The 18,711-nt window shown below is 40.8% G+C and overlaps 1 protein-coding gene across 1 annotated transcript in view; it reads right to left on the reverse strand.

Annotated features, from left to right (window-relative positions):
* Window positions 1-15,175, reverse strand: part of CAAP1 (caspase activity and apoptosis inhibitor 1) — a 36,085-nt gene extending 20,910 nt beyond the window's left edge. Inside the window, exons 1-4 of the mRNA XM_054986852.1 lie at window positions 14,978-15,175; window positions 11,357-11,557; window positions 6,399-6,483; window positions 4,664-4,742 (exon numbers count right to left, since the gene is read on the reverse strand). Coding sequence (XP_054842827.1) covers window positions 4,664-4,742; window positions 6,399-6,483; window positions 11,357-11,557; window positions 14,978-15,100 — 488 coding nt within the window. The 5' untranslated portion in view covers window positions 15,101-15,175. The remainder of the gene's footprint in view (window positions 1-4,663; window positions 4,743-6,398; window positions 6,484-11,356; window positions 11,558-14,977) is intronic.
* Between the last annotated feature and the right edge of the window lie 3,536 nt (window positions 15,176-18,711).

Genomic DNA, 18,711 nt, shown 5'->3' on the forward strand with positions numbered 1-18,711 from the left:
AATTGTTGAGTTTAATGAGCATTTTGACCATAAAATTATTTTATATTCATCTAGCCAATTTCATACCTCAACTACTTTGTCTAAAATTTGTGAAGTACATATTATGTTAATATGCACACAATCAAAGCATCCAGCCTACAGACAGAAGTTAAATGGTACCATTAAAAGTCTAGTATCATCCCTAAGTGTTGCCCACCCCCAGACTTTTTAATTTTATATGTAAATTTCTTACTATCTATACCCAGTTGTTTTTGTTAATAAAGCTATGATTAAAGATCTCTCTTCTTAATAGAATTATCTATAGATAAAATTTATTTTTAGCTAGATCTCAAGTTAAAATCTCCATGAAGCCTTTTCTCCACTCGCCTAAAATATGTCTCCTTGGCTAAACAGATACGGAAGCTAACAAATATTCCTGAGGTTTCTTCCTCTCTCCGGCCACTACCATTCAGTATAGGAGACTGCAACGAATTTAACTTTTCAGGCCAAAATTTTATACTGTAGTACAAATGAATCATTATTTATTTATCTGTAAAGTCTAATTTTAAAGTAGGTGGCTTACGCCAATCACAAAAGTAGGACATCCGGACCATGCGCAGACAAGGTAAGGATTTCTATACTCAGGAGATTCTCTAGGTGTGCAAAAAAAGTACACAAAAAAGTACACTCAAATGATTCCCTAGTCATGCAGAAAAACATTAGCTTGTAATTTTTAAAAGGCTCCTAAAATTGCTTGATGATGGCTGAGCATGACATTTCACTTAGCCAGTTAAAAGACAGAATATACAGGAAGATGAGAAAACCGTTTTTCTCCAATTCTAAGCGCTTACAATATTCTGGAGAAGGAGATTTGGGTGGGGATGTCTCAGCTGTCCCAGGATTGTTTGTACGTCGCCAACTTGAATATAAGTTGCACCAATGTAAAAATGTTTATGGGGCCCGTCTGTGGTACATGTAAGGCTACAAGTATTCTTTGATTGTAACCACGCAAGCAGAAATAGGTATTTGGGTGCAACTGGCCCAAGAAAACCTCAGCATTTTTAAAAAAAATACATGCAAGCTATTACCTATTTTCAGTTTCAGCTGTTTTAAGCAAGATAAAAGTATATTGAAAAAATAACCTTGGCATTTATAACTCTCATTTGCACCCAATCACAGGATAAAAAGAATCAACTTCTGAATTAGTTGATAACATTAAACATAGCATTTGTACAAACAATCAGGGGGATGATTTAGCACAGTTAATAAGTTTGCAGAAGAAAAAGATACCAAAGGATGTCAAATACTAGGATAATAAAGCTCCTGCTGTCCTGAGTCTTCCTGCCAATTCCATTCAGCAATCAAAATTACTCATTTGGCACCAATCCCACAGCAACCTCTTTATTTCTAACAATACAGTTGGTTTTAAATGCAGGTCATAAGAAATAATTATATTCAATTTCGTTATGTTTATTTTCAGCAACTGAACAGCCTGGTACAAAATCAGCCACAGAACCTTTGTGGTATCTGGCTTCCATCAACCACTTCAGTAGAAAGATACACACACTAATACAGACAATCTGCTGTCCGAAACACTTTGCCATTGAGCAATTCTTGTGTTGTCATACAAAGAGTACAGAACTTTGCTATTAGGAATTTAATATACATGCACTTTCTGCCATCTTGTGGTCAAACAGAAACAGCATTAGCTCCTTTTTCAGGTTTTTAGTTTTAACCAAAATAACTAGATGATGATGATGATGATGATGATGATGATGATGATGATGATGATGATGATGATGATGATGATGATTAAATTTATAGTCCGCCCTCCCCATGGACGGGCTCAGGGTGGATTACAACATACAGATAAAAACACGTTGATAAAACGGCACATTAAATAATGATAAAAGCCAGATTTAACAGCGGCTGATTCTGCACACGTTGGATAATGCACTTCCAGTCCTCTTTAGAGATCATTTGGAACTGAATTTTTCATGTGTGAAACAAAAAATCCACTTTCAAACGATTGCTAAAGTGCATTATCCAATGTGTGTGGAATCAGCCACCATAAAAACAAATTCTGCACTATGTTCTGACTCTGCACTATGTCCCAGGTTCACTTCACCCTTCCCTGCCAACCACAAGCGAAGAATGGGGTGGGGATGTGAGATGGTGCGAGATTTGCCACCGTTCCTACATGGGGCAGATTACTCAATATAGCCCCCCATTAATAAGAGACAGCAGGGAGGCCAATCGGTGGATCTGAGTACTGGCCTCAACCAAATGCCTGCCGGAAGGACACAAGGTCTTGGCGGGCCCGAATATCCTCCGACAGAGTTCCACCAGTTTGAGGCCAGGCTAGTCAAGCCTCCCTAGGGCCAGGGACCACCAGTAGATGTTTTTCTGCTGATCTAAGCGCTCTCCGGGGTACATATGGGGAGAGGCGGTCCCTCAGGTATGCTGGTCCCAGTCCATTTAGGGCTTTATAAGTTAAGACCAAAACCTTGAACCTGATCCGGAACTCCACGGGAAACCAGTGCACATGTTGAAGTCACATGTGTCCCGTATGGCTAGTATCTAATAGCTGATGTGTGGAAATCTCTTCAACATGTATCTTTCTCATGATTAACACGTGAATTCAAATTAAGAGAATACTGAAGGATAATACCTTGCATGTCAACTCCTGACAGAGTTGCTAATCTAAAAATGTTTCCAGATGCTGGCTCCTTCTCACAACGTTACAGTATCCCAAAATGAATTAACATTCTCCATATGTATTTAACCTCCTGGCCATTCAGCTTAAACCAAAAGATCATGTAACTATACTAGAGATGGGCATGAATCGAAATACGAACCAAAGTTCGGCACGAACCGGGCTGGTTCATGGTTCATGAACCAGTGGTTAGTCAGAGCCCATTTCTGATGAACCGCCACAAACTTTAGGCTGGTTCGTTTGGTTCGTTTGGTTCGTTCGGTTTGTCACTGCAGACAGTGGCGCCGATCAATCAGCTTCCTAGGCAATGGGGTTTGGGCTTTCTGCAGACCTTCTGCTGATCCGGAAGTGATAATTTGCTGACCTGGAAGTGACGTTTTCATGAACCAAATGAACCAGTTCACAAACCAGGGTGGGTTCATGAAAGTTCATGATTCATGAAACGTGAAGAACCACGAACCTCATGGTTCTTTTTTTTCCGGTTCATGCCCATCTCTAAGCTAAACTTCAAAAATGTACAGGCTTGAACTTTAGGCTTCCAAAGGATATTTCATAATGGCAGGTTATAAATCCTGTTCAAACTATCTTGGATTTGGCCAATTTTAATTTTTGCTTGTAGAGTAGCTGAGCCCTGGGGCGGGGGGGGGGCATTCTTTACAGAAATCCACATTTCCTGGAATACGTGTGTGCTTACTTAACAGGCCTAATACCTGCCCCCCACCTGTTTCAGTCTGTGAAAATGGTATGGGCTGAAGCCTTTCTCTATGAGTACTGTGGTCCTGATCCCAACGAGGCAACATAAATTCAGGAACCGAGGAGAGCTCATAACTGACATAGTATTTGTAATTGTATTATGACTGACATAGGAACCCATACCCAACTTGTATACTTCATAATGTGTGAAGAAGCCTCCAGGCTAGCTAGCGATTAAGCAACAGGATGGAGCTGGAGACTTCTCAGTTTCTCCAGGTGGATTAGAGCTTGCCTTCTCATGGCTGAACTAGTCAGATCCACAGACCACAGAGAATCACATACATTTGTCAGCAAAACTAATGTGACAGGTAAGAAAATATATGATTCCTTGGGGAAATCAGCCAATTTGTTTGCTCTGTCTGGCTAATAAAAGAAGCACGCTCATTGCTGACTTTTTAACCAAAATGCAAAGCTCTAAGGAACTTGGAAAAAAGATATCTTCATGTTTCTCCATAGCAGGAACACTTCTTTGATAAGCCAGGAAAGACAAAATTAAAGTTTGCACTGTTGGTACACAGATGTACCGTACTAAATCTTGTTATCTAAAAACAAATGTATACATTTAAATTTTATTTATTTAAAATAAAATTCTTTTGTTTATTTATTATTTTGTTTATTAAATGTATGTATTTATGAAAATAATATTTATTTATACTGCCTTTGCTCCAAAGAGCTCAAGACAGGAAATACGCTCAGCAGGGCAAGTAATGTACATGAAATACATTTCATCTCTGATGTTTATAACTGGGGATACAGAAATCTGTAATTCTGATACACAGTAATGCACAGAAAATGTACCAAAATAACATTAAAATCTAACAGAGCTCTTTGTCAAAATCCCTTGCAGCTGCTGTGCAAATTGCGGCCCAGATTGGTGGCACTTCACTAAGCTTTCATCAAGTTTTGCAAAGGATTCAGTAAATTTTCACTGGGGTCAAACCAAGTTTAGTCAGTTATGCTAACCAAGACTGTCAAAGGTTTTACAAAATTTCACAAGAGGTTAACCGAGGATTTATATTGGACATTTAACTGAAGTGCTGTCAGAATTTCTGGAGGAGGGCATTTTCACCAATAATTCGAACATTTCCAGTGCAAAAAAAAAAAAAAGCAAACAAAATCCTCGAAGGGAAATTAACTTAAAACTCTTTATTACAATTTATTTAATAACATTTCTATCCTGCCTTCCTGCCTTCATAAGGGCCACCAAATACTTACTGACTTATTGATTCAATAGCAGTCTTCTCTTCACTAGTATTGGCCTCTTCATCACTGTCTGAATCAGCCCCATTCTCACCTTGAAACAAAAAGGTTACAGTGAGTTGCAACACCTTGGTACCATGTCTTCTGTCTTGTTAACATTGTATCTCAGTAAAGTATTGTTACAGATCAGTGTTTCTCAACCTTTTTCCGACCGTGGCACCCTTCCGGCCTTGTTTCCTTCCTGTGGCCCCCGTCCTACCGGTATAAAGGTAGCTATTTTATATGCCAATAAATTGCGCTTTTTCTTCCTTATACGGAATACCCCTGCTCTTTAGCTCCCGCTAGTGGACTCAGGGTTACACTTGCATGAAGAAACAGCACCCCACACGCTGTCTTTTCTGTTTTCTTTTCTCAGTCACTTCTCTGTTTTCTTCACTTCTCACTTCCCTCTGTGGCCCCCTAGTCTCGTGCCGTGGCCCCCCATTTAAGCAATTTTTACCTGGGGCCCCCTTGGAATATCCTGGTGCCCCTTGGGGGGGGCATATGACCCCAGGTTGAGAACCACTGTTATAGATGACAAGTAAAGAGACACATGATGACTGCTTTGGTGAAGCCTGGATATGTGGAACCTCCTGGAGTTGGAATCCCATCAATGAAGGAGACACTGGTCTGAGTTTGCAGCTGGTTGACAAGGAAGAACTTTAGTAAGTTCCAAGGGTATGCTGTTTCTTTGTAAAGAATGTATGCTACTTTAAAGACTGGTTCATGCTTGCTCTCCTGTGCTCTACTAGTACATTTATAAACAGACATTATACCCAGTAACTTTTCTTTTACAAAAAGGCAATGCTTGTATAAGGCTGCCTCTGAAAGTTACTACTGCCTGGAGCAGCAGGGAGAGAGAAACAGTACCACATAGCCAAAGAAGTTTTACCAAAATGTTCCTGTAAAATTAAACCTAGTCTCTTTTAGAGTTCTTCAATTTTACAGTTATAATGGCATTGTATAGAAGTCATCAGCCATTCTATGCAGAAGTAAGTCCCATTTTATTTAATGATCTTACTCCCAGGAAAGTGCTCTTAGGTTTGTGCCGTATGCCCGAAACTCCCTTTCAGGACACTTAAATTGTGACTCTCTGTAATCTTTCTTTCTTCGCAGGCTTCCTCAAGACCAACCCTTTCCAATAAGCCTTTCTCTATATCTCTTAGAATTATACCAATTAAGAGTCTGGCCTCTCTTTTTCCTTTATTCCTTCCTGTTGTTGCTGGCTTACTTTCAAGATTATGCTGTAAAGAAATGGACAATGAAGATCACAGCCACAGAGTGAAGAAGAAACTAGCCTCCATAGATCTATAAACTGATGAGGAAAGGATGAAGTTATTCCAACCACAATATGGCACAAATAAATCTTACCCACTGTGGGGCCAAAATAGACCAATAGTAGTGGCTTACAATAAAAACAAATGGTTTGGGTTCAAACTTGCACAGAAGGAAGACATTTGTGGGAGCAAATCCTCCCAAACCGCCCTTTGCCCCAGCAGGTGCCTATACCCCACCACATGTAAAGCAAGGATAGGCATAAGGCAAAACGGCTCCTCTCATGAAAATGGAGAAAGCTTGAGCCCATTCTCATGCGAGTTAGAGGAAAGTGATTTCACCCTTCTTTGCTGCTCTTAGACTGATATCATTCTATACATCTAGAATAATATAATTTCAATTTAAATGTATCACTGTATTCTATAATAATGCTTACCTTCAAGAATTTTCAATAATTTCTTCTCAGACATGAGTTCCAACTGTTCAAGACAAAGACTTTTGATTTCTTCTACGGAACAATTCTAGGGAAAGTGACATTTTAAAAAAAAGATTTTACACAATAATGTTTTAGTAAAGAGTTTGGACAAGCCAAGCACAGTTGCCAAAAGGTAAGATCTTAGTATCTGAATAAAAAGGAAAAAGTTAGGTAAACAACAGATACGAGAAATCTAACACTTCTAAAAAAAAAATACTTCTATCTGAATCTGTACAATTCAGCATTTATGTAAAACTGCTGGGAGAGGGCATCTGAAAATTTGGGTTGAATTGCCACTAACATGTAGACGACACTCAGCTCTATCTCATGCTAGCAAAAGATCCCAGGCTATAGAAACCGTGAACAGGCAGTTTTGGGAAGAGGACTAACTAGCTTAAACTTAACCCCAACAAAATGGAGGTGCTACTGGTGAGGGGAAGGTTTGGCCCAGGAATAGGGATAACGCCTGTTCTGGATGGGGTAGCACTCTCCCTAAAGGAGCATGTTCATAGCTTGGGGTGCTGCTAGTCCCGGGCCTTCTGTTGGATAAACAGAAGCGGTGACCAGGGGCGCCTTGTACCAGCTCTGACTGGTGAGCCAGCTGTGGCCCTTCTTAGGAGGGAAAGATTTCGCCACAGTGGTGCATGCCCTGGTAACATCCAGATTAGATTACTGCAATGTGCTGTATGAGGTGTGCCCTTGGACTGTCCAAAACCTGTGATTGGTGCAGGACACTGCAGCCAGTGTTGACTGGAGCGGGTCACAGGGACCATGTCACTCCAGTCTTGTTCTACCTACATTGGCTCCCAATTTGCTTCTGGGACCAATTCAAGACTCTGATATTGATCTTTAAAGTCCTATATGGCTTGGGACCAGCATACCTTAAGGACCGCCTTCTCCCATATGAACCTACTAGTCAACTCCAGTCATCTTTAGAGGCCTTGCTTCAGGTGCCTCCATCATGTAAGGTTAGACAGGAGGCAACCCAAGAAGGGACCTTCTTGGTCGTGATGCTGAAACTTTGAAACTCCCTCCTCAGGGACATTCACCTGTCTCCCTCTGTCATTGTCTTCTGCCAGCAGGTGAAGACTTTTTTGTTATGTTTGGCATACCCCTAGTAAACTCTTATTGGTCCTCCTCCTGGCTGTGTGTTTGTTTGTTTATATGTCTATGTTTTTATTGTATTATACATGCATTTTAAATGCTATTTTAATGTTTTAATTACGTATTGTTAGGTGCCTTGGAGACCCTATTTTGGGTGTAAAGGTAGCATGTAAATATGTTAAGCAACAAAACATTATTCAAACTTCTGTTTTTGTATTGATTTTACCCAAGAAAACAGTCTATAACTATATGGAAAAGATGAATCCTGCTGCTAAGGAACCTCTAGAACCTAAAGTATTAATATAATCTTCTCTTCTCAATGAAATGATCTTGAAGACATTTTGATCATAGAAAATATGTTAGTGAACCCTGAAGCTATCTTATATGAAATTGTCTATTTCTTAAAATATCATACAATATGAGTAAAGATATAACACTGATTGCAGTCATATATCCCATTATACTATAGTTAAGTAAAAATGTGCTCAAACTCAGATTGTGGCTCCCCCCCTTCCCGTAAGAAACACAATGAAGACATGGTGGTTTAAGACTATCTCTATTACTTATGAGATATGAAAGCAAGCATGCAGGTTATCTGGAATTTGACTAGGCCTGGATCCATGAACTGACTAGAATCCATAAACCAGAGCACGTTAAAATCCCATTTAGTAGAAGGAATGAGGTGTATGAATGTATGAATGCAAGCACAGATTTTCCACAGACTGCTATCCATGGAAATCTTTCCCCCTTCTAAAAATAAATTCCACTCTTACCCGCAATAAAGCAAAATGACACAAATTGTGGTTATGCATAGCCAGGATTTCCTTTACCACAAGATCTGAAACCTATTCACAACTGTAGGTTTATTACACCACTCTTCCCTTTTCTTATTGCTAGAACAGCAGGAACAAGAAACTCTTAAATGGTTCAACATTTTCTAACCATGCCTGGCACACAAACACCCTTCCAGTCCAGATTTTATATATAGAAAGGGAGTCCAGATTTTATATATACCCATCTTTGTGGCCGGCTTGTAAATTGCCACTGGTCTCCTAGCCTTCAGGCTACTCAGCTGGGAAACTGTAAAAGTTATTTTTCCTTGTAGGCCACCAGCAAAGACATGCAGGCAGCCTCATAAAAATATAGGGAGGATAGAAGGCTCTCCTGGCAAAGCTGTTTTGTGGAATCTATAGTGGAGGAGGAGCTCTGTATGCCTGGATGTCTCTGTGGAGAAATTAACATTGAGCCTCCTCTGTAGCTTTGGGGAAGAACTGCAACAAAGACAGAGCAGTTAAGGGGGAGATGCTGTCTTCCCACAATCCATTAAAAAAACAACCCGTAACTTTAAACTGTTATATTATATTGTAATCTGAATACTGGTACCTTTCCCTGACAACTCTCCAACTGAAACACTGCAATATTCCGAGAGTACAAAATGTGAAATGTTGTTGTTAGTTTATTCTTAAATCCTGCTAGTCCCTTGTGTCTAGATTTGCTGTATTTCCTAGAAAGGAGATCATAAGTCTCTTGGGAGCAGTGCTCTTTTTTAATTATAAATGACTTATTTATAAACTGCCAGGTTGCCACACTCATCTCTGATGGCATTGGCGTTACATCCAATTAAAGAAAAATTTCAACATCCCCATGGAAATGCTATAATTATATACTACATTATTCCATATGCCACCATAATTAATGTTATTTACATTTCCAGCCTGCTCAGTTCCAAGGTCTATGCAACAGTATTTCTTTTAACAACACACACAGACATAGAATGTCTTCACAGCAGTCTGATCTTGCCAAACTACTGCCAAACCAGATCATAAATGCATTATATTTGGCTCCCAGGTTTTAACTGGTAGGTTAAGCAGCGAAAGCCTTAGTTAATTAATCAGTGTGAAAACATATTAACTTTTGGGGTGTGGCAAACCTGTAGGTCACAGCAATGAAAAATATTAAAGATGCCTCTTCTTTTCTACAGTGTAATAACTTTTGTTTCCCAAATTTTTGACTGCTGATGTAAACTTTTTGCTGAGTTTATACTGAAGGCACGCTTCATGTATATCCAGAAATGTTTACATTTGGGATGAGGCATTTCTGCTTTCAGAGTAGCCTCCCCATGCCTTGTCCCATTTATACCTCTGAGCTCAGGAAAAAGGTGAACCTAGAATAGCATTTAATGTAGAGGACAGCTTCCACCGCAAGTCGGATTTTTAATGCCCCCCACCCTTTTGCCATCAAGTCACAGTTGACTTCTGGAGGCCCCAGAAGGTTAAGGAAAGAGACTTCATAGGTAGTTTACCATTGTCTGCTTCTGAGAAGCAACCCTGGACTTCCTTGGTGATCTCCCATCAAAGTACTAATCAGGGCTGACACTGCTTAGCTTCCAAGATCTGACAAGATCAGGATAGCCTGGCCTATCCAGTGAAGAGTCTGTGGCAAGCAGTTCTCTCAATGTGATGTTTGGGAATTATTAGTTTATTAAATGGAAAGCTATTTTTTTCACTCTCATGAATATCAGTGCACGAAATTTTGTTGATATGCAAATTTACAGTCATTTAAGAGGAAGACTATTAACCAACTAACAGTCCTAATACTGAACAATGTGGCTTCAAAAGTCATAAAATTATACTGTAAAAAAAGCAGATATCACTGCATATGCAGTGCAGGAAGAGGAAATACAGCAATATCCAGTACCAATGTACTTTGACCTGATTGTTATATATCTCTATACATATCAAGTGCATCGCCTGACTTTCTTCTTTCATGACTGTGATGAAATTAAAAGAGACTGCAATCTTTAGCTGCTGTGGCACAAAGTACATTTAAGAAAACCCACATGCCTTATCTGAGGATGCAGAAACTTGAAAATTATGCCTGGGTATTTCAAATATCTAATAAGGCCTATACATGGCTGGCTCCAAGAAAACTGATGCTGACTTCTAAATAGTTGATCTTTTTAACTGTATCTATACATACACTCGTATGTATAACTATCACAAAAATAAAAGGAGAGCGTTAAGGAAATAACATAACCACAGGATTACTCGGATTAAATTAATGATTCCAACATGTTACAAAAAGTTCCCAGCTTTCAATAAAGGATCGCTTCCTTACGGAGTCTCCTTCACCGTCTCTAAATCTAACCAAATACATAAGTTTGGTCATGAATAACATATTCCCAAACTATTCAACCAGCCTTCAGCCAAAGCAGCAAATTCATATCACTTTCTGTTTACTGGCTCTTTTGATTCTTGCTGAAATAAATAAGTTGGCAATAAGATCATATCATTTCTACTGCGTCCTTTACTTAATGCAACAAAAAGTTGTATTCATCCATGCAGTTAGGATGTTTAAATCCCTCTAATGTCAATGGGACTGAAGCAGCGAACTCCATACAAGATTGCAGCCAAAAGGACATAAGGGTCCTTTAATATCTGGAATACTTTTCCAATTCCAGCTCAGTTCTAACTGCAGGAAATATGAACAAGTCTTTACGTCATCTTTCTGATTCTCCTCCCCTAGCAAAAAAATTAGAGGCCAAAATAAATAAGTTGTAATAAAAGACTCGATGCATTAAATTTGTTAAGTTTCCCTTAACTTTTTTTACAAAGTCTAATCTAAGCTAAAAAGACAAAATGATTTGCTTGAAACTTGACAAAATATACTTTAAAAGATATATTGGGTGGGAGGGGTCATATCATGTTGATGTTTTAATTATCTTTATTCATTTACATTATTAGTCACCTTGGTGGCTAATTTTTTTAAAATAAAAAAACACAGGATATAAGCATTCTCAAACTAATAAATAGTACCTTTAAAACATCAGGCAGCATTTTCTGCAGTTTCTTTTCCCCTATGATACAAAAGCACTGTTGAAGCATTTCTTTCTTGTCTGTGATGTAGAAACTAACTGGCTTCAGCTGTACACTAAGATCTAATCCACCTTCTTCTATGTCACTGGGCTCTTCTGCCACCTCCTCCTTTTCTGACACTTGCACAGTACATTTTGTTTCCTAAAATATAAAAAAAGAAGTTTTTCAGTCATGAACCGGAAAAAAACCTTGCTCATCTAAGCAACCAAGCTCTACCTAGAAAAGAGAGAACCCCTAAACAGGTCCACTCAGAAGTAAGATGCATATTATTCAGTGGGATTTATTCACAGAACAGTGTACTTAGGATTGCCCCCTGGTCAATTAAGCTACTTTTGTATAGAAGGTAATAGTTTTCTGAGTGACTCTGTACAATCTAAAATCACAGAGCTCCGGATGTAATTGTACATAACGGTATTTCAACATGATTTATAAGCCTGCTGATTTGAAAGATCAGAAGGTCGACAAAGGTGTTTACCAAGGAAAAGTGCAGAGAAAGTAGAGAGAGATAATTTTCTCTTCAAATACTACAATTAAAGGTAGCTCAATGAAAATGTTCAGGTTAAAACAAAAGCATTAATATCATGCAGCGTTTATACAGCACTTTAGACTATTTCAAGCATTTCTCCGTTAATATGTCAGGCTGGGTCTACATATGCAGCAGAAAAAAATGGTAGAATGGTAAGGTAGTAGAATCTTGGAACCTAACATATGCGGGACCACGTTTCCCCATATGGGAGCTGTTAAGACCGCTGCAACAGGGTTTACTATACAGGCCACTGCAACAGGGTTTACCCTGTTTTTAGGAGGATTCTGGCCCATACCAGAATCAGTGAGGAAAGCTTGGGCTCTGCACTCTCAGAGTTTTAGAAGAGACCTAAAACTGAACTTTTCATAGAGGTGATCAAAGGGTTGTAATTCTATTTCTGGGCTTTCTGTGAATGTTGCAGGCTGCTGTGCTTTGCTAACACTAGTTTTAATTGTTCCATTCCTTGTATGTCCCATGCTGGCTCCTAAAAGATAGGTTATTTCTGCATAAATAAATAAGAAAAAACAGCGACTATATCATTTCCAACTGCAGATGGGAGATATGTTTGAACACCCAACATGTTTATTTTTTAAAAATGCTTGTAAATAAAATACTAGCACATCAAGGAGAAAATTTCTAGTTCAACTAGAACTCATTGCATATTCGGCTGCTGATTTTCCATCACCAAGAAGTTTTTAATATGTAGAATAGTAAAAAAAAAAAAAAAGGGATTCCTGCACTTGTAATCTCAAATGTTGCAATCCTATCACAGACTGAGGAGTGAGACCAAACGGTAGTAGTTTGCATAAGGAAGCACAGTGGCCAAGATGAAATTTGAACAGGCAACATCTCAATTCACAATATAATATTTTTATTTACTTTACTCTGAGCCCGCCCTTTTCGCTGATACTCAAGAAGGATTACAAAATATAAAAACAATTCACTCACACAGCATAAGACACACAATACACAATGTAGTAGACCTAAGATTACAAAATTGGAAAACAAGATAGATAAAAACCTACCCAAGACATGCCATTCCTCAATGCAGAAAGTAGGTTAAAAGTAAAAGACAGTGCAGTAAAAGCAAGAAAATACATTCAGTAAATACTGCAATAGGCTATAGTCGAATTCTCTCACTGTGGGGCATGGAGAGAGGGGAGGTATAGTACACTGGGTATACAGAAGGTTCCAGACCATAATGATACTCCCTGGCACCTCCAATTAAAAGTGTCTCAGGTAGGCTGGGAAAGTTCTCCATTTGGACAGCTCCTCCTGAGCAGAATACACGGTTCTGCGCTTGACAGGCCCAAATGATCTTATTTAGTATTATACATATATAATGTGACACCAACTCTCAAATCTTTCTTAATGCAATTTATAATTAATTAATTTATGGAATTCTTTGACCCAGAACTCGGCAACAGGCACTAGCTTAAATAGCTATTAAAAAACAGAGAAATTCACGCAGAATGGATGTATCAGCTATTCACTAAGATTACTGTATAAATGAAGCTATATCCAGAAGCGGCTCCTCTCTGTGATTAAATGCTGGAGACAAACTATGGACCAACTATCTCGATCACATCCTTGTTGTTTACTGTTGGAGACCAATGATTGGTCTGAGCTACCAAAGATATTTTAAAGTTTCTTTTCAGCGATTCCCAATTTCAAAATCTTGTGTTTCTGTAACCTTCTTTGTATAGCCGGATTCAGGTCCAGCAGCACCTGAATCTTGCTCTTCTACTACAGACCAACACAGCTACCACCTCAAACTATCTTCTTTACAAAAACACTAACATTTATTTATTTACTTTATTACACTTCTAGCCCGTCCTCCCTGTCAGACAGGCTCAGGGCAGTGTAACAACATACAATTTTTACATAAAGATTAAAAACAATAAAAACATTCTAAAAACATTATTCCATATACAATTAAAATTGGTGGATATAAATATTAAAATACAGCATTTTAGATGCAGGGCTTGGCTCTTGCACCATGCTCTGTGTCACACTTTATGAGCTCCTGCATGGGTGGTGGATGGTCTTCAGTGGTATGGCCGGTGAGAGGACAGCCCAGCCCCCACCAAATGCCTGGTGGAACATCTCCGTCTTGCAGGCCCAGCAGAAAGAGAACAAATCCTGCCGGGTCCCAGTTTCCTCAGACAGAGAGTTCCACCAGGTTGGCGCCAGGACCGAAAAGGCCCTGGCTCTGGTAGAGGCCAGGCAGACCTCCCTGGGGCCAGGGACCATCAGCAAGTGCTTATTGGCTGCTCGAAGTGACCGCCGGGGAACATATGGGGAGAGGCAGTCCTGACATATGCCATAAAAAAGCTTTTCCTGAAATCTTATTTCCAATGGAAATATTTCATTAGACACGAGCTGCTCAAAGTTCTTTCAAAAGTTCCTATTCTGAGATTATGCTTCTCCTCCCCCGCCCCCCAACTTGCAGGAGGAAAGCTTGAAAATGCAGCTGTGACAAATTCTATAAAACAGCAGAAAGGAGCAAGAGTCCAGTAGCATCTGTAAGACTATTTGTGGTAGGATATGAGCTTTCGTGAGTCACAGCTCACTTCCTCAGAACTGACTGAAGACCTGAGCTGTGAGAACTGTCTGAAGAAGGGAGCTGCAGCTTATGAAAGCTCATACCCTACCACAAATGTTGTTAGTCTTACAGGTGGTAGTGGACGCCTGCTCTTTTCTACAGCTAGAGGCAGACTAACACGGCTACCCATCTTGATCTATAAAACAGGGTATCTTAACCTCGCCCCCCCAAAACATAGGTTGCTAGAAAGGTTTTTTTTAAAACTTCATCCTTCCATTGGACATGATTTCGGAGTGGAAGGGAAGAATTTTTTTATTAACGAGAAATACAAAACGGAAAAAAAGAACAGCGATTCCGAAACGAGCGCAGAGGATAAACTAAAGTGAGAAACGGGGAAATACCGCCCCCTGGTGATGTGCGCATGCGCCTGACAAACTCCCTCTCCCCACCCCACCCCACCCCCAATGGCGGCTGAGGGAGAGTGCGGTACCTCCTGACGGCCGTGCAGCGAGTCGGTACTCCGCCGCTTCCTCTCGCTGCCCCCTCCCTCCTCCGGGCCGCACAGGCGGGAGCGATGCCGTTTCTTCTCCTTAGCGAATTTACGGCCCGTCATGTTGACCCTCTCTAGACGGTACCCTTCCAAAAAAAAAAGTATATTAACCGCCCATGTTGTACCAACCCTCTCGGCGGCGCGTTGCCGACAAAGGTACGCGACGCCTTCTTGGGCGGCGCGTGTTGGTGACGTCACCCCCTTTTCTCCAGCTCAGTCAAGGGGTCTTCTGGCGCGTCCTGCGCTCTGCGGCGAGGCGCTCGTCTGCCTTTCAGTAGGACTTTAGTATGACTCGAGGCAGACGAGCAGGGAGGTGGAAGAAGCTGCCGCCCCCTCATGGTGGGCCTCTCTCTGGGGAAGGAAGGCTGTGGCAGAAGGAAGGAAAAAGTCACCACCGCAGGGACGGGGATTGGAAAAGAAGGGGAAAGCGCCCACCCTTGCGGTGCTTCCTTGGGTTCCTTTGTAAAAATGGCAGCTGACCTCTCATGGAGTCTTTCAGGCTGTGGGGCTTTTTGTCAACACCCGTTTCTAACGTTTGGGATTTCTCCTTTTGATAAGCAACCTGGAGCCGCTTTGAGAATTACACGTGATACATGCTTTCTTCTTTCCCACTTGCGCTCTCTGTGTCACCGTACGAAGTCATAGACGCAGAGGAGTTAGTCGTGTTAGTCTGTAGTAGCAAAATCAAAAAGAGTCCAGTAGCACCTTTAAGACTAACCGACTTTATTGTAGCATAAGCTTTCGTGAATCACAGTTCTCTTTGTCACAATATTAGGAACATGAGCCCAAAATTGCAGGCCCTTGAGTTGCTTCATAGATTGGAGGGGGAGGGGGAGGTTATCCTGAAAGCAACTGGAGCATCTCTGATGAAGATTGCCTACAGAAGTCACACATTATTCTTGCTCTTGTAGTCGAGTCCTTCCTTCCTTCCCCTGAGATAACAGGCAGTTGCACAGGGGGTTGTTTGTGTGTATTTGCCCTATCAGACATCAATTTCCATTGGTACCTGCAGTGGTAAACAGAAAGAGGCAAACAATATTGTTTATGGTGAAATCATTTCAGAGATGAAAGCAAGGGGGGGAAGTTGGAGTGACAGAACACCAGGAAGGGTACTGTTCATATTTTCTTTAATAGTTGTGTGCAAATGTGTTAGCCTGTATAACTTGAAAGGCTGCCCTTCCTTGTAACAGCTGTTACAAAGGAGGCCAGAGCTTTTTTGCACATTTACACAGCCAAAGGAAGAGGTAGGTAGCAGCTATCTTGTGCAGGAAGGTCACTTCCTATAAGTAAGGGGACAATGGATTTCCACCACCACCACCCCGCATATATCTTCAAGGTTTGGGCTACTTCACCAGCCTAGGGGGGCGGGGGAGGGACTAGGCCAAAGACACTATAATCCTGCCATTCCTCCAATGCTCTCTCAAGCTTCAATAGCTCTTTGTTAAGCAATTTTGTATTGTATGGAGATAGACTACTTTTTCTGACAACAAATCCATTGATATAAAAACAGAGTCCAGTGGCACTTTTAAAGATTGGATTATAAATTTGTGAGTCAGAGGTCACTTCATAAGATGCATAAAGTGTACATCCCTTACGCTAGGGTTGCCAGGTCCCTATACCCTTCCAGGAGGGGGGACCTGGCACTTACCTCGTGTCTCTCTCGCATGCTTCTCTTCGCATGCAAAGTCCTTACGCAGATGCAATTATACTGAAAGATGTCGGGAGATAAATTGAGGACAGATGTTAGATGATGGAGTATAAGCCAACATATAGATGAAATCAGAATTGTCAGAAAATACCTTGCTGATTGTTGTGGCATATCCAGGAAGGCTCTCAGCTAGGCCTGACAGGTGTATTCCAGCACTGGTAGTCAACATGTTTGATTAGCACGTTTACTCTGTAAACTTGTCACAGTGTCCAACTGACTTGGAATCAGACCAATTTAGAATGAGGGGCTCTGAGCGATGAAAATGTTTTCTTTGTGATTTGTTTTTTTGAATAGACACATACTTACTGTCTTCCTCCGTGTGCCTGGAGTCTTTGCCCTGTTCCTGGAAAGCTACTGGAATAGGACTCTGCTATCTCAGTCTGCTTCAGACTGATATAATATAAGCTATGAACCTCGTAGAGGGCTTAGTAACAAGAGAATGTACTGCATTTGTTGCAATTGTTATATTGTAATTTTGTATCACTGTATGTCTGTTTGATGCTGAGCACATTTGTTACATTGATTAGAGAGTGTTAGCCTTAAAATGTATATATATATTTGCATGTTTGTATAATTACAAAGCACATTTGTTACTGCAGTAGTGAATGTAAGTCATTTCAGGATCCATCCCGGGTGGGTTTCTCACTTTCTCCTAACTGCCCAGTATTTGGCAGGAGGGGGCAGGCATCTCAGGAACCCTAAGAGGAAGTGAAGTGTGTACCTATACACCTCCTTAGGCAGGTGTATAAGTACACACCTCTATGGTCATGTGTGCCAACCAGCACAGCGACATCACTTCCAGAAGTGACGCTGTCACGCAAGCCACGAGTGTTCCTGCACTTCATTGGGGGCCGATTTGGGCCTCAAACAGGCCAAACTGGACCCGTGTGGAGCACAGGAACGCTCTCCCAGCCAGTGTGGTGACGTCACTTCCGGAAGTGATGTCATCATGCCAGCTCCAGAGTGCGTGCACACAAAGACCAACATGCTGCTGGCACAAGATAACTGCTGGGTCCACAACACTCCCAGTGGAAGGACAGAGGGACCTGGCAACCCTACTTCCTCATGTGGTAGGTGTGTGTACACCGTGCTCCTTTTAAGGCACCTTCTCCCCCTCTCTTAGTGACTGGTAAGATTATCCTGCTATATAAAAGGCAAGCTATATTAGCGACAACTCATTTTTTATCCCCGTGCAGGTGCACTCACGGAGATAAAAAGTGAGTCACGGCAACACGGCTTGCATTCCCACTGCCATGGCAGCCTCCTTGGGGCCTCTGGAGGCCCAGCATGGCAGCGCAGCCCTCTGGAGGCCCAGTGTGGTGACATCATCATGCCAGCTGTGTTTTCTAGATCCCGTTGTTTATACAACAGGCTTGGTTGCTAGTGGCATCATAATTGTGTAGTGCATAAGATTATAGCTATATGTATCACATATGACTAGTAGCAGTTAAGATTTATTTTTGAACATTCTTTCTGGAATGGGAAGACTGATGGATTATTCCATGTGGTGGGAAGAAACTTTTGTTAAGCTTGTGCATCAATCAATAAAGTATCATAAAATACATATATGGTTTCACGATCAATTCTTTTCTCCCTGGAAGTATTATTTCCTATGCCAAGATCATCAAAACATCCCCTTTGGAAAGCTGTTTCACCTCGCTAGCAACAGGTCAACACTAACTCATGAAAGCTTCTGGTGAAAAAAATTATTAGGCGTCTGGAATTATCCTTTGACATTCTTGCTTTTAATCTTAGTATTTTGATACTAGCTCCTGCATTACCAATCATCCTCTTGAACCAAACATTAATAGACATTCACACTTGACAGTCCAGGTCAGAATAATGATGCGACATCACTGTTCACCAGTTGGCATTACTTATAACCCAAATATTTACTGAAACGCTCACTCACAAGACAACACTGCAAACTAGTGGAACAGATAGTAAGTACTGGTACTCACACTAC

Source organism: Eublepharis macularius, chromosome 8 (genome assembly GCF_028583425.1).
Source record: "Eublepharis macularius isolate TG4126 chromosome 8, MPM_Emac_v1.0, whole genome shotgun sequence".
NCBI lineage: Eukaryota > Metazoa > Chordata > Lepidosauria > Squamata > Eublepharidae > Eublepharis > Eublepharis macularius.